Source organism: Stylophora pistillata, chromosome 11, assembly GCF_964205215.1.
Source record: "Stylophora pistillata chromosome 11, jaStyPist1.2, whole genome shotgun sequence".
In the NCBI taxonomy this organism is placed as follows: domain Eukaryota; kingdom Metazoa; phylum Cnidaria; class Anthozoa; order Scleractinia; family Pocilloporidae; genus Stylophora; species Stylophora pistillata.
In genome coordinates this window covers 19,200,523-19,217,211 of record NC_142529.1, presented here as the reverse complement: position 1 = coordinate 19,217,211, position 16,689 = coordinate 19,200,523, and the positions used below count along the sequence as shown (strand labels likewise).

General features: G+C 36.8%; 1 protein-coding gene and 1 pseudogene across 1 annotated transcript; both read left to right on the top strand.

Annotated features, from left to right (window-relative positions):
• Window positions 1–7,972: 7,972 nt before the first annotated feature.
• Window positions 7,973–9,847, top strand: LOC148720469 (melanocyte-stimulating hormone receptor-like). The gene has a single exon (XM_088739739.1). The coding sequence runs from the start codon at window positions 8,175–8,177 to the stop codon at window positions 9,120–9,122; it is 948 nt and encodes a 315-aa protein (XP_088595865.1). The 5' UTR covers window positions 7,973–8,174; the 3' UTR covers window positions 9,123–9,847.
• Window positions 9,848–10,357: 510 nt separating this feature from the next.
• On the top strand, window positions 10,358–12,600 carry LOC148720468 (melanocortin receptor 5-like; annotated as a pseudogene).
• The last annotated feature ends 4,089 nt before the right edge of the window (window positions 12,601–16,689 follow it).

Here is a 16,689-nt window from a genome sequence, read left to right as displayed (position 1 = left end):
GTGAAACGATATGAGTGCGTTTTTCCATTTATGAACTTCTCCGGACGGTTTTAGGCACAAAATTAACATATCAGAAGGATCAAATTCTCACAAGCGTTGTAATTGTTTATCTTATTGCCAGATAGGTATTAGTAATACGAATATGATTCAATACTGCTGAAGTACCGATTTTCTTATCCTTTTTTTGAATACGCAAGAGACCTTTTAATTTTTCTTCTGGGGAAAAATATCTTAAGACATAGAAGTCATTCATTTGGATAATCGTCCCTCGATAGATGTTTCTAATGTATTGATATATTAATCAATACAGTGATGCTGTATGCAGAGGAAGCTAGCTCTAAGCATAATATATAGCGTTGAAATAGGTATGGTAAAATCGATTTTTATTTTTAACTGATCATGCTTTGTCCGAATTTGAAGAACCTACGTTTGATCGGTTGTAAAAGAAAACTTTTTTAAAAGCCCAACTATAAATCGACACGAATTCCAGTTTCGCACATAAGGTGCACTGCAATTTATTGTGGCTACTTACTATTATATCATAATTTTCTGATTTTAAATTTGATTTCTGTTACGCCTAATTTGAGGTGGAAAAACGTTCTTTTGAAAACGGCGAAAGAATTTAAGCTGTACTTCCATTTAGGTTTGCTGCTTGCCCTTGAGCGAGGAAGCGTGTGTTTTTCAGTGTTCTGATCGCGTGACTAAGGAAACCAAAAGTAAGAAATTGAAAAAACGTTTTTCCTGCAGAACAGAGATGAATGACAATAACGCGTGTAAAAAAAAAATAATAATAATAATAATAAAAAATAATAAGCTAAGCTAAGCTAATTTATAACCACGTCACGTCTCAGCTTCCCTACATTCTTGAATAACATTAAATCTTTGTTCTTTTTACATCACATTTTCCCGTTCTTGCATCTGATTAATGCATTATTATGTGTCTACATTTTAAACTATTTCCCTCGGACTCTGACAGTTAAGAACAGGTTAACTTGTAACTTTTCAGTACCGTAATCAAATCAGTAGGCCAACAGTTTTGAAGAATAGAGAAACTTATCCATTCAGCTGAAAGTTGTTAAATTGTTCAAACACTTCATTCTCTTAACGCATTTCTAGTAGGATTTATAGCAATTAGAAAGGAGATATAGTAATTAGATCTTGGAAGTTAGGGGCCTAATGTTGAGTTAATTGTTTTATTTTACAAACTTTTATAGGTTTAAATCAAGCTTTTAACGACAAATCTTTACCATTATCTAAGGTTATTTCGAGGTTCAAATCCTCTGTCTGCGTTTTTTTTGTCAAGAACATTTCAGATTTGTTAGGCGGGAGAAAAAAATGTTATTTCTAAAATTATCTTTGTTACAGCTTACCGTCTTGTTTAGTATTCTGATGGTATGACCAATGAAACCAAAAGTAAGAAACTGAAAGACAACTTCCCCTGCAAAACAAAGGTGTATGCAAATAGCTGTTGTAAAAAAGAAGTGACTACTCCATGGGTGAAAAAAGAAAAAAAGAAAAACCAGACTGATAGACCAAAAAAGGAACAATGAAATAACAAGTGTGAAGATTAAGTTAGAGTGGTGAAAAGAAAAAGTCCAAGTCGATGAGGAAACCTTAGGTCGACCGCTCTTTATCTTCCCCATAAGTCAAGAATAACATGTCAAATAAATCAGATTTTCCGGCTTTGAATTGGCATGAAATTTTGCAACAGTCCATGATTCGTTTACTACATACACCCCGCTTCGTACTACCTACACTGAAAAACTTTAAGCTACTCACGGCAGTGAAGGAGGACCATGAAAAATAGATTGTATGCCAGTGTGCTGAGAATTTCAATTTAGAACGGCTATATTTCACCCATTTCTAACTTTGGGAACGCTGACAATGGTTTCCGTCTTTTTTAATCTAAACAAGCCTTTGCTGAATAAAAACTAACCCTGCGCGTGAAGCAGGGTTAGTTTTTGAAGCATTTATGAACTTCTCAGGGCGCTTTTAGGCACGAAATTAACGTGTCAGAAGGATCAAATTCTCACAAGCGTTGTGCATGTAATTGTTTATCTAATTGTTAGAGAGGTATTAGTGATACTAATATGATCCAAGACTACTGAAGTACCGATATTATCTTCACTACACAAGGGGATATTTCCTTCTTGGTAAAAATATTTTAAAAGAAAGAAGTCATTCATTTGGATGATCGCCCCTCCAAAGCAATTTATAATGTGTCAATATATTGATCAGTTCGAATTCAGCCGCGGTGTATGTAGGGGAAGCTAGCCTTAAGCATAATATACAGCGTTCAAATATGTCTTGGAAAGTTGATACTTGTAAGAGAACGTAAATAATCAAACATTTTACTTACCACGGCTCTGACTTTGAACGCTTTGTTGCTTTGTAAAGAGAAGCGGTCAACTTTAGAATTAATAGTAAAAGCATATGTCTGTTTAGGTTATTTATTAATCACATGTGGCGAATCGACCTCAGCCCACTCCTGAGGTGGCGAAATGAAGGGTTCTCCCCTCTGACCATATGATCTGGATACGCTTTTGATCTCTTGAATTAACTGAAAGCGTGGGGGAGAGGGGGGGGGGGGAAGTGGGTTTGACCGTCAATTTGTTCGGTTTGTACGGTGCACTTCTTGAAACCTTTAGCTTATCTTTTCTAGTCTTAGCTTGTTCAAGAAGGAATCCACAGAATTACTTATCTATAGGTAAGGAGCTTAGGTAAGAAGCTCGGTAAAATTTGCAGGAGCCATTTTAGAATTTGTGTTTCCTTTGAAGAACCGACTGACAGAGGATCCAAAATAACATCTCGGAAATGTGTTTTAACGATAGAAGCTTGCAAGAGGGGAATAATCCATATTTCCTGGCAACCAGCGAGAAGATTTTCTTCATCATCTTCTTCTGTTATTGATATAATAGAGTATCCAACTGGAAACTGCCTCATTTATAATTCAAAACCTCAGTGAATAAAGAGAGTATTCATTTTCGTTTTGTCAAAGAATTAATTTACTAATACCTTTATGTTTACCATTTTTATAAACTCCTGACGCTAATTCGCACTTACATCAAACTTAACCGACTGAGATAAGCAGTTGGTGCACGTGGTGTCCCCGCCATTTTTCGGAAACAAGTAGGCCACCTTTTGATATAATCATTCTTTAGAAGAATATTTGATGACAAATGTCTTGGCAAAGGAGAGTCTAATGGAAAAAGGGTCAGTGGTTATTGAAGTACCCTCTTACCAGTAGTTAACACGTTGATTTGTTCGTGGTTTCTATTGAGTTTCTCGTGGGCTAATCTAGGTCAATCATTTGTCTAAATCTAACCACTCGTGAGATAAACGCAAACATATAAAAAAAAGTAACAAACATCAAAGAAGAGTAAAAATATTATGGTTACCATCTAAATTAACTCTTCATGGACAAGCCAGTTAAATGATACCAATGAGATAAAAATTTGTGGTAGACACCATTGTTGAGTAATAAAACTAATTCTTTTTTCCCATGAAACAGAAATTTTGATGTTAATATCCGGGGCGAAATTCAGTCAGCGCTGAAAAATTTATTAACTCTTTGTCGCGGTACCATTCAAGATGTACTGTCAGTTAATTAGAATGACTTAGGTCATCATGGAGCTGACTCCGTTGGAGCTATTCCTGAGACAGAAAGCGAAGACTGAAATTTCACGGAATTGCCTGCCTCAGGTTCCAAAGAACCGTTTCCTCTTTCCAAATAGGTACATGAACCAACTCTCCTGAGGGAAAATTTTGACATCTTTCACAACACGACTTACAGATTGTACAATGCCTATGAATAAATTCTACAGGAATGTAGCTATGTCAATATTAGATACAATGTATATATGAAGTTCATATATTTTGAACTGCGGTATTAGATACGTATAATGCACGATCCTCGCATTAGAGAGCGCTATTTATGCAATAGCGAAAATCAGACCTGAAAAAAATCCGGCCTGTACTGCGAGGATCGTGCGTCATACGTAGCTAATACCGCAGTTCAAAATATATGAACTTCATATATACATTGTATCTGATTTATCATCACGGGTTTATTAAGAATCAACTTAACGGCCTGCTCCCAGTTGGCTTGTTAGCTCAATTGGTAGAGCGCCGCACTAGTATCGCAGAGGTCAGTGGCTCGAGTCCCGTACAAGCCGGATTTTTTTCAGGTCTGATTTTCGCTATTACATAAATAGCGCTCTCTTCAGCGACGATCGTGCATCATTCGTACCTAATACCGCAGTTCAAAATATATGAACTTCATATATACATTGTATCTGATTTATCATCACGGGTTTATTAGGAATCAACTTAACGGCCTGCTCCCAGCTGGCTTGTTAGCTCAATTGGTAGAGCGCTACACTAGTATCACAGAGGTCAGTGGTTCGAATCCCGTACAGGCCTGATTTTTTTCAGGTCGGATTTTCGCTATTGCATAAATAGCGCTCTCTACTGCGAGGATCGTGCATCCTACGTATGTCAATATTATTAAAAACGTAAATCCTAGTATTGATGGTTTAGCAGTTGCTGATTTATAAAGAAGACGAAATTTGCCTTGGGGCAGTCAATACCGAGAAAAGAGAACGACCGTTCATTTGGCTAGGTTGCAAAATGAAGGCGAAAAACAATCTAACAAGAAGTGGACCTAATCTGTTCATGTTTTCCTTCAGTAGCATTGTTAAAATATATACAAACTAATTGTTATCTTCAAGAAGAGTACGACATTTTTTAATTTAGAAGACATGTTTCGATGTTACGAACATCATCCAATGAAGCCTTACACTGCTGTAAAAAGTAAAATGTTTTTTAAAAATCTGAGCTTTCTCCGATCAACGGCATTATTAGGGATAAGAAAATATTCCAGGCGCGCTATATACATGTACAAAGAGTGTGTGGTGGAATGTGTATAAGATTTGACTATGTATGAAAGCTGCAGAAATAACCTGTGAATGGAACGTAAAGCTCTAATGATGGACCGTTTATAAACAAAGGACCTATATAAGTGTTAGAAATGGTCTAGAAAATGAGATACTAAAATAGAAGGTCTGCGAATTCACTACATTCTTCTCGGGAATTGGGTGTAGGCTTGTACTTTCTAATGTAAAACGCTTCATAAAGGCGTAGATCAGCGGGGTCGTTTTCGTTCATAATAATCTTGACATCAATGTCTTTATGGTCTTTGTTCTGGCAGGAATTGATATGTTTTTTCACGGACGAGTTTTCATTGTTGAGATGTTCTTTTACGCGGTCGAGGATGAAACGTGTCGTGCTACCAATGTATTGTTGATTGCAGGTGTTACATGCGAGCTGGTACATTGCATTTCGTCGTAAACATAATCCGGTGTTAGAGGTGGGGCACTTGTCTCTGGTCCATTTGCGTACTTTTGGGGTCTGGGATGAGGCTTGTCTGAGTGTGTAAAATTATGTGGGATATGCGTACTGGATGCGTTATTTTCTGAAGGTGTTAGAGATTTTGTGGTTGAGGCGTTCAGAAATGTACGGGATCTTGAGGTATGACCATTCCTTATTTTCAGGTTGAGAGTTTCTTTAGGGATGTTGCGGGCGTATTGACTCTACTATGCTGTTCTCTGGGTAGCCGTTAAGGCGAAGGATGTTGTCGAATGTGTTTAGGTGTTGTGTTGCAGATATCTGCAACACAACACCTAAACACATTCGACAATGTTATCTCTCCTCGCTACATCTTTATATTTCTCCCCAGTCGTTTGCCTGACTTCTTGCTCGGTCGAGTTGCTAAATAATAATGTTACAAATGTTCTTACACGTTTTCCCAAAATCTTAGGCTTTACTTCTGATCGAATAACTAGAAATAAATATCTCTTACAAAACTAGTACTCGTTTTCTGGGTCATCCTCGGTGTAAAAACCTGACGAGGTTTTCTTTATTTCATGAGGTATTGTTTTGCTGTACGCTATTGTTTATAAAGTTTTGTTGTCTTTGTTTTACGTCACTCGTGAGCTTCACAGGTTTTTACACCGACGATGAGGTCGTTTTCTCGAACCATTTACGGGCCGAATTTCTCGTGCGCAGGCCTTTAAATCTGAGCGGAAAAAACGAGGTTCCGTAACTTTAATTATTACACATAACACGAGAATTCTATTCCATGAAGCTCATTTTTAGAAATCTATACGTTTTATTTTCGCATTTGAAAAAAGCCTAAATACAGCCAATCAGAATGGCGCACAGCTCTTTCACGTGTCGAAGTATAATCAATTGAATTGCTCGAAAGGATTACACGGGCGCTCGCTTGCTCCTGCTTGCAAAATATTTGCAACTACTCGCTTGCTCATATTCTCAATTTAAAAGCGCTCGCAAAATTTGGCCTTTGCTTGAATTGCTTTATTGATATCGTACTTAGATTTTTTAAAAAAAGTTTTTTAACTGCATTTTTCCGTTCAGCACTTTAGTCCCTTGATGTACATGTACTGCGATATTTTCCCTTGCCATTAAATTTGCATTGTTAGTGAGTTTTTGTTTCTAATATGCGTTCTTAAAGTTGTTTCAATGAAAATTCTCGTGTTATGTGCAATTGCGACATAGAAAGTGCTTTGTACGCGGGGTTTTATTTACTCGTTTGTGTCAAAAGCCCTCACTCGCTCGTACTTCGCTCGTTCGGGTTTTTGACACAAACGCGCCCTTTTTGTTTTCCTTGTCATTCTTTATCTGCAGTCGTTTAAAGTTTTCTTGCAGAATACCTGAGATTAGATTAAAATATATTAGCACTTATAGCCTCCTCTAGGCCATGATCAATTGAACTCTTCTTTCATAATCTTTATGTCATAAAAGACTTCCTCTGTGCGCGTTTATCAATTCAAAGTGGGTGAACAAACAGTCTGTTGCGTAAAATGAATTAGACAAAAGCAATTTTTGCATAATTTTTTTCCTTCATTTGCCTCAGGTATGAATTAATAGTAGGAGGTGAATAAAGAGAAATGTGTAATATATTTATTTTATAGAACTGCAGATACCCTTTCCTCTCTCCGACCAAATGAAAACAAAATATATGCGTTATCTATAGAGATTTTAAGACAACTTGAAACTTGAAAACTGAGATGTAAATCGTTCGAGGAGAGAATTGAAATTCAAAACAGTGACAATCTCTTACGCATAATGACAAAAAAGTTGAAAAATGAACATATGGTCATAGATGTCGAAATATATACATGCATATTTTTTTTAATTCTAGATTCTTTTTCAAAACAATTTCCGCTAGGTCATAATGTAACCACACATCAAACAAGTCAGTAAACAAGCAATTCTGTATATTTTATTCCTTCCTTTACAGTAAAAGGTCGCCGAGTACATCTAAAAAATGGAAATGTTAATCTTAACACCATAACCGATTCTGTAGCCCCCTTTAGCAGGGTAATCATGTTCCGTTAAATTATCATATCTCTCAGTTAGTAGAAAGGGCGCCACGATTGTTCAATCTAGTGGGCCGTATGTCACTGTTCAGCGCACTAAACGCAAAGGATTGTTTCGATTGAAATTTCCCCCTTTATTTAAACCCAGAGATGAAATAAATATCTTCATAACCTCTTTTTCCCGTCCATACATATAGTTTACGTTATAGAAAGTGCGGCGTACGGGGTTTTATTCATGAGTTGTTTGTGTCAGATCAAAAGCCCTCACTCGCTCGTACCTCGCTCGTTCGGGTTTTTAACACAAACAAAATAAAATACCCAGAATAGCCTGTTTACTGACTTATGTTATTGTTGTTTGATAATGTATGCAAGACACCTACAAACCCAAGGAATAAGTAGACATTATGTTTCTTGACGCGACAAAACTGCCACAAACAGTGACAAGCTTGTGTCATACAACATTTATCAAGTTTACTTATAATAATAACATATTCACATTTCTCTTCATTCACCTCCTATTACTAATTCATACCTGAGGCATATGAAGGAAAAAAAATTATGCAGAAATTGCTTTTGTCTAATTCATTTTACACAACAGACTGTTTGTCCACCCACTTTGAATTGATAAACGCTTCTGAGGAAGTCTTTTAAGGCATAAAGATTATGAAAGAAGAGTTAAATTGATCAGGGCTTAGCGGATGCTGTAAGTGCTAATATATTTGAATCCAATCACAGCTATTTTGCAAGAAAACTTAAAACGACTGCAGATAAAGAATGACAAGGAAAACAAATTTGACTGGAGGTGGAGCTCAGACTAATCCATTTGAAGAAGTGCGATGCTCCCCGTCCTTGGTAGATGGATTGCAACAAGAAGCCACTTATCTTACATCAGCTAACATTCTCTTCTCCTTCACAGCATTTCTTGGAAATTCTCTAATACTTGTTGCCCTTCGCAAGGAATCTTCCCTCCATCCGCCGTCTAAGCTCTTGTACCGTTGTCTGGCGACAACTGATCTGTTGGTTGGTCTTGTCACCCAGCCTCTGCATGCAATTTATTGGATGTCCATTGTTTACGAACACTGGAGTCTTTGTCGATACGTATTTGACGCTGTGCACATCACAAGCTATGCTTTGTGTGGAGTGTCTTTATTAACGTTGACGGCCATGAGCGTGGACAGACTTGTTGCCCTGTTTTTAGGGCTGAGATACAGACAAGTTGTAACTTTGAAACGCACGTATATCATTGTAGCTATTTTTTGGGTTTTATCTGGTGTCGGTTCTTTATTGTACTGTTTAGATCGTCGTATAACCTCATGGTATAGCCATATAGGCGTACCATCTTGCCTGGTAGTCTCAATCGCTTCGTATACGAACATTTTCCGAGCTCTTCGTCATCATAACGCTCAAGTACAAGATCACATTCAACAACAACCGAACCAACCAAATACACTGAACATTACGCGATACAAGAAAGCAGTGAACAGTTCACTGTTGATATATTTGGCATTACTCGTTTTTTATTTGCCATACGGTACAGTGGAAATTGTTATTAGATATAATGAAACATATTCATCACACTTAATGGTTATAAGAGGAGTGGTAAGTACCTTAGTTTATTTTAACTCAACGTTAAATCCGTTTCTTTACGGCTGGAAGATTAAAGAAGTAAGACTGGCTGTAAAGCAGACAATTAGACAAACACTCTGCTGTCATCAAAGGTAAATTCTTAAAGTTGTAGAAGAATTAATGTTTATAATGATTGTAATCTAGTCGTGGCCTTTTCGATTAAACGAAAAAATAACCAAATGTCATGGAATGAGAAGAGCATTGAGTTCGATGGATATCTAGACTTCGTTTGTAATATGAAAGCATTGGTAAAAATTGTTATCTTATCATTAAAAGAAGGCAGATCGGTTATTACAAACTGATATAGGAGCCGGGCCTGAAAAAGATCCATGGCCTCGATTTTCAATGTTTAGAATAGTCCATTTTACAGTTGCGTGTTTGGTTGCCAGTCCTTTCAAAAGGGTACTAAAGGTGACCCTGTTATAATACAAACAACGCTGCTTTTCAAATGCAAATTACTTTGTTATCATGCTAACTAGATACTGGTCTCTATCACAACAAGGTCACTTTCAGCCTCACTCCAAATTAACAGCCTGGCAACTTAGTACGCAACTATAAAATGACCGATTACAAAAGCTGACCATAGTCCCCTCTACTAACTATGAGCTGACGTTCTGAGCGTTAGCCCTTCGTCGGAGCGAATGTAAAATGACCTATTGGTCAATGATGTCAAGGAAGACTCTGCCATGTAAATACGTTTGTTAACTGTTAGTTTGACTTCGTAGAAGTTTACTCAGTAGTTAAATGCGATATCAAACAATTTAGATGGAATAAAAATTTCGATACTGAAAAATGTTGCAGAAAAATAAATGGTAGGCTACTTGTGTAACATTTATTGTTAATAACCAAAAGCTGAGTGAAATATCATCTTTCGAGCTGAGTTGGCATTAGTTAATTCACTGCTTTTTCCTGATGCTCATGAAAAGTTTAGGCATTTGGTTCTTGATGGAATCCTATGAATATAAAGCAGCATTTTTCTCTAATTCCTTAAGGGCAAAAAGGAAAATGTGAATTAAGCGAAGGGTGCAAAGTTGACTGATACGTATAACCCCATGTAATTACGTAATAATTTAAGCATGGCTCCATTAAGGTATAACACAGCCTCGACGAGTTTCTGCGTTTATTAAATAGCAAAGTTTAAAGAGCATGCTTATACTTCTTCTGAAAAATTGTTTGGCGCCTAGCACTGAATGAATTTTTACTCGAGAAAATGGAGTTTCATCTTATATTGTGAAACTGGGTACTCTTACTGATGTCGCAGCGATGAAAGCAATTCTGCAACTTCTGAGAACACAGGTGATATTAATCATTGGACATGTTGCGTGTCGTAAAACAATGCCTATGAGCTATCATTTGGCGCTAATTCACAAATTGGTACCTGACTGAACCAGTAAGCTCCCCAGGGTTATTACCTTCCTTATCACTTTCTCCAATCCGTGACAGTGCATCATTTCGTAGCGGCAGAATTTAAATGGTAAGCGTCACAAAGGAAGTCCTTATCTAAATATTTTTTTTAAAGGAAAGGAAGGCTCAAGTGATCGGAAGTAGGCAAGTATTTTTAAGGCAAAATATCGCTCGTTTTATTTTCACAACTTTTAAACAGCAGAAGGAACAAAAAAATTGTCTGTTAAAAAAGAATGATAGGGACGACACATGATCCGTCCAAAATTTGTAATGCATCCGGTCAAGAAGCTTTCTACTAAATTTAAATGACCATGTCTTCGACAATCATGCAACAGCTGCGCCAGCCAAACATATTAAACATCGGGTGATAAAGTAAGACAATGTACGAGGCTCTGCGAGTGCAATTTGCGACAGTTGTCTATGTACATGTAGTATGGCGGTTATTGTGATCACTGGGCAAAATATATTAACCGTAGTTAATCGTAATTGAAGCACTTAGCACCGCTGGTTTAGTTTGCCTTAACTCTTCCTTTTAAAACCGTTTCTTGGGAATGATTAGCTAGTGAAGAAAGCAAAATATCGGTCGATACCCTAGGAGTTCGACCGTTCAAAATGAATTAACGAGACATGTTTTCTCTTGATGTTCTGCGAGATTTGCACACGACTCAACATCTAGAAGGCACTCAGCTGAATTTTACTGGTCTCGTACCCACATTTTTCACGGCCAACTAAGTTCAGAAGGAGTTTAAAGAAAATAAGAATGAAAATTGAAGTTTTCCCTCGATGATTGAAGAAGCCGCTAACCTCTCTCAAATTATCCGTTTTTAATGGCTATGGCGTTTTAGAAGTAACTTAAAGTGTTTGACAGAATAAATATCAATTAGTGTTTTAGAAGTGTTTTTCTCTCGTGGATGACAGCCACGAACTCGACAAAAAAACAAGGAAAAGTCTTGCGCGCATTTTAAATAGAGGCAAGTTTCTGAGGAAGTCGTTAAGCCTTGGACAAAGTAGGGTTTAACTGATACCCAAAGAGCCTGTAAGACGAAATATCTTTGGCTGCAAAAACAAAATCTGGAGCAAAGAGGAAACGACTTCTCCTAAATGACAAAATGATGGCGGCAGAAAAATTAATAGACACTGGAACACAACCAAAAACACTCGAAGAACTGATATGTTCCCCATCATTGGTAGCTGGATTAAAACAACACGCATCTTATCTTTCAACAGTCAATTTTCTCCTCTCCCTCACAGCATTTCTTGGAAATATTCTCATCCTTGTTACCCTTCACAAGGAATCTTCCCTTTATCCGCCGTCAAAGCTCTTATATCGCTGTCTGGCAACAACTGATCTTTTCATTGGACTTGCTACTCAGCCACTCTATACAATTCATTGGATTTCCTTTGGCTCACGAAGATTGGAATCTATGTCGATATGCTTTTGATACAGCCTTTATATCAGGCTATCAACTATGTCTAGTATCTTTGTTGACGTTGACGGCCATTAGCGTGGACAGACTTCTTACGCTTTTGTTGGGGCTTCGATACAGACAAACTGTAACTTTGAAGCGCATGTATATCACAATAGCCGCCTTTGGGTTGGATCTGGTGTCGCTGCTTTTCTCTTCCTTGTAGATTATCGTCTAACATTTTGGTATAGCTGTGTGGTCATACTATCATGTTTGATAATCTCATTCGCTTGCTACACAAAGATTTTTTATAGTCTTCGTCATCGTCGCATTCAAACGCAAGATCGTGCTCAACAACAGTCGAGTGCACCAAATGCACTGAACATCGCACGATACAGAAAGGCAGTGTACAGTGCACTGTGGGTGCAGTTAGCATTAATTGTTTGTTATGTTCCATATATTATAGTGGCGATTTTTTTAACCTCAAGTGGAACCCATTCGTCAGAATTAATCGTTATTGGGCGAATAGCCATTGTTTTCATCTACTTTAACTCGTCTTTGAACCCATTTCTTTACTGCTGGAGGATTAGCGAAGTAAGACAAGCAGTTAAGGAGACAATCAAACGAGCACTTTGCTGTCCGTGGAGTTGAGCCTTCTTTTTATTATACATGTATTGATATTTACAATGAAAGTTTGTGAAATTGTGGCTCTTAGCAGAGGAGGATCTGATAGAAGAATATAAAAGTCAATAAAACATGTTCGAACTGCGACTGAAAATTCTCTCTTTTCTTTTAAATAACTGAAGGACAGAAGATAAAAAGACAAAACATCGTGATACTTTTTATGGTATCACAAAAAATAATAGAACAATTTCACCTCTAAACATCTGTCGTCAAAAGACACAAAAGAGATGTTCACTTTTCCCTGTCCTTATCACTGAAAGTCAAAGTATCTAAGAGTAGTGGCAAGAGCTCTTAAAAGTTCCTCTTTTGGACGATGAAGTATTTTAGTTTTTTCCTGTTCAACTATTGTCTAAGGAGTTTGGTCAAAACTCCAATGTTAGACTTGATTTCGTTGTTCTATAATAGAAATCAGAACGCTAATGAGTAAAATGAACGTAATTGTTTTTGCTGCTTTTAAAAAGCATAGAAGTGACTGAATACAACAAATTTGACTATCACCAGTTCTTAAAGGTTTCTCTTATATAATCTGTCATCTTTTCCATAAATTCATGTAATTTTATGAGGAAAAAGCAAAATCGAATGACACATACAGTCGGTATTAAAGAAGATTCGGTATGAAGAAAAATATAAATGCTCATCGTCCAGTATGTTAAAAAGCCATCTTTAATTTAGCCGAACTTTTTTTCTGAACATTTATTTTTGTGAAAAGCATCAAGAGAGCGGAAAGCTAATAGTGGATAAATGTCTATTTAAGTAAATCAACCTTCTTATAGAGAATCCCTGAGGCCCAATACTTGCGTTAAACCGCTGTCCGGGTGAGACCGCGTGTAAATAACCGGACATTAATGTCTGCACAGTTAATCAACTCCTAATACTTATTCGCAATTGAAACGAATTTTACCAGCTTAGGCAAACAGCAATTATTTAGGGTTAAGCAGCTGCCTTTGTAGGTTGCTCAATTCAGAGAGATAATCCAGACAGAGGACCTCGAAATGAAAATTAGAGCCTGCAGTGACTAAGTAACCTTCTAAGAATTTATATTTCTCTTTGATGATTTATGGCGTTTCATGATATAACGTACAGTGGAGTTCATGAAGGGTCTTCGAGAGTATATAGTCAGAAAAGTTTCACAAGAATTGGTAATTGTTCGAGATGTATTTTCTATCATGAGCGATGACAAAAAGGTAAACTTGCCAGCTCCATTACGCGCATTACAAATGGGGTAAATGCTGTTGAAAACTTCAGTAATGGAAATGGAAATAGGTAGGTGTTGTTTACCCAAACGATTTCTTGCTGCAATAGCAGTTAACTTGCTTAAATAGTGTGCAGAATGATGACAACAAAAAATTAAACAAACTTGAAATGTGAATTAACTTTAAAAGTTAATATTTTCTTAGCAACTTTCTTCTTTTTTCTTCCACACCCACATCTTCCTTCTACTAGGTATCGGAATGGAAGAAACTTCTTATCACACACAGGCAAACAGAATTGGTTGCCTGTGTGTGATAAGAAACTCATTCCAAAGTACTCGGTATATGCTTATTAAGCTGAAGGGAAGTAGAAAATTTGTGGCATTAAATCACAAATTAATTTGTATACATTTCATTCAAATGTTATTGCGCATGAAAAAATGTCTTTTAACACAAAACACACAAAGACCATAAATTTTTTTACCTGCTGTAAAACTCATCATCACTTAGTTTAGATATCAATCAACAGGTCCACACGTCTCATATCACTCAAAAGGTATTATATTCACAGAGGAACATTTCTGATCACACACAACTTCAATTATATGCCATTTCGTGGATTACAATGAACTACCCAATTAATCTTTGACTCAATTAACTATCAAAACACTTCCCTTCGCAGTTTTTCATTTCATTGAACCGGTGTTCCTACTCAGCAAGCACACGTAGTAACTGTCTTCTGCTGTTAAGAGATTAATTTCTTTTCTTTCCCCAATCTATTATTGTCTCTCCCAGTACTCGTCTTATGGTATATTCAAGGTGTGTTAGGGTGGGATTACCTCTGTGAACTTTTTCTTTGTGTAACTCAAATATTCTTTTAGGGTCCAAGCCATTTGGGATCCAATCCTCCTCGGCTCTTTCCGTGACGTAAACCACAACCAGCTTGTCCTTGATTAGTTCTTTGTTCTCTGTAAGCTCGCCATGTATAAACTTTCCGTCAAAAGTGATGTAGTAATCTTCAGTTTCTTGCTGGTTGTTTTGAATGATGGACGAGGTTTGGTGTGACCCGACCAACAGGACACAGTCGCTGCCGTGAAACGCATTCTTAAAATCTTGGTCTTCTGCTAAAAAATGTCGCCGATACTTCTCAAGCTTACCAAAGTTTCAAGCTTGCCAAGTAAGTAATTCTTCAGTGTAAGGGCTTTAGAGCTATCGCTGTGGGTGTTCAGGACAATAACAGATTTCATTTTCTTCTCCAATGCGAGCGCTTACCTTTAAGAGTACAAACAAAGTGATGTCCAGGCGTCTGAAAATGGGAAAACATGGAACACAGATTTCATTGGTGAAGTCAAAGTTAAATTGGGTTTTGGTATAGCGCCAAAGAGATTGAAATACAAAGACAAACCTCCTTCTAAATGCTTTTAGATTTCAAATTTTGTTGCCGTCTAAGGAATAAGGTCACCAGTAGCCGCTATATATGTATCAGCAGAGAATGTGTGAAATGCGTGCTAAAATGTATAAAAAGAGTCTACAATGCAAAATTTGGTTCCCAGCCGTACACCGGTAGCAAATTATACAATGTACTTTCTCACGTCTCAACAAAGATATATCCCAAAAGCTTCGCAAATAAAGAGTGAAAATAAAACGAGCAAATTTTTGACGTTTCTCTACTTGAATTCGCTTGTGTAACTTAGAGTTAGAATTCTGTTTTTATTTCTTCTTCGATTTTCTCACCCTGATTAATGCAAAGGGTTTGTGACAAAGCAAAGCATAAGTTTGTTGAGCCTTTGACGTCATGATGACGTTTTTGCGGACTCGGCTGGAACATGTTTTCAGCGTTGGTGGACGATTGTTGGATGACTTTGAAGCGCTAAAAATTGGTCATCGAAGGTTTGTTTTGGGTTTTTAATGGCAAAAAGGGTCTAAAACTGACCCAATTCAACATTGTGTAAACACTTTAGGCCAAAATAAAAGGGTCAATTTTCGTCTCAGGGGCACTTTAAGATTTCAAAACTTTTTAAAGTAGAGATACATTGATTGAATGATTCTGCATTTTTGATGTTTAAATTTTTCAATTTGTGTAATGCTCTTTTCATAAGAGTCAAGAGGCTATTTTCTTGGAGACCAGAAGATACTGCAAATCCTCAACCCTCTTTCTTTAGTTTCAAGTCCACCATTGAGAATCCCAAAATGAAGGTGAGATTTCAGTTAGTTAGTTTAATGCTCAAGTGATTTTAGAAATGTGTATGCTCTGATTGCTGGAGGATTGTATCATGTATTGCTACAATGACTTTGGGCAATACACACAATTAAGCCTTTTTGTCTTTTGTAGCTGTTAATAATTTGTGAATAAATTCTCTCTTTTTTTTGGTGATTCGACATGTGTATATTTGATTGTTGTATCACTTTGTATGAAGTGTAAGTAGAACAACGTAAGAAGTATCAATATTAATTGTATCTTAGGAGTATTGTAAGTACCATAATTTAGGTACTGTAATGTAATGTAAGTAGAAAATTACATGTAAGTATCCTTAATGTTATTAGTATATTTTAATTGTGAGGCTATAATTAAAAAAACAAAACAAATCAAAAATATTATCCACCTCGGGCTCACTGAACATTGCTGAATAATCCCTTTGAATTCATCTGGGGGATTATTAAACGATACTCACTTTGCCTGCAGTGAGTAATAAATTGTTCAAAAGAATAGCTAGTTAATTTGCATTGATAGAACTAAGTGATCAATATTTCATGTAGCTTTAGAGCAAACAGGCAAACTGATGAAATTTGTTTTGTCCAACCTGAACCAACCAGCTACCAATCCAAATGGAGTAGCAACATAAATGTTCTTTCATTCTGGGATATATTTAGAGTACAAATGTATCATTATAATTTAATTTCAATACTCATGAAAATGAGCTCTTTTTAACAGAGAACAGTATTAGTTGTATTAGACCAGATGGCGAACCCTCATTGGCC

Coding starts and splice junctions, on each gene's coding strand:
- LOC148720469 (XM_088739739.1), top strand. CDS start 8,175: ATGACAAGGAAAACAAATTTGACTGGAGGTGGAGCTCAGACTAATCCA.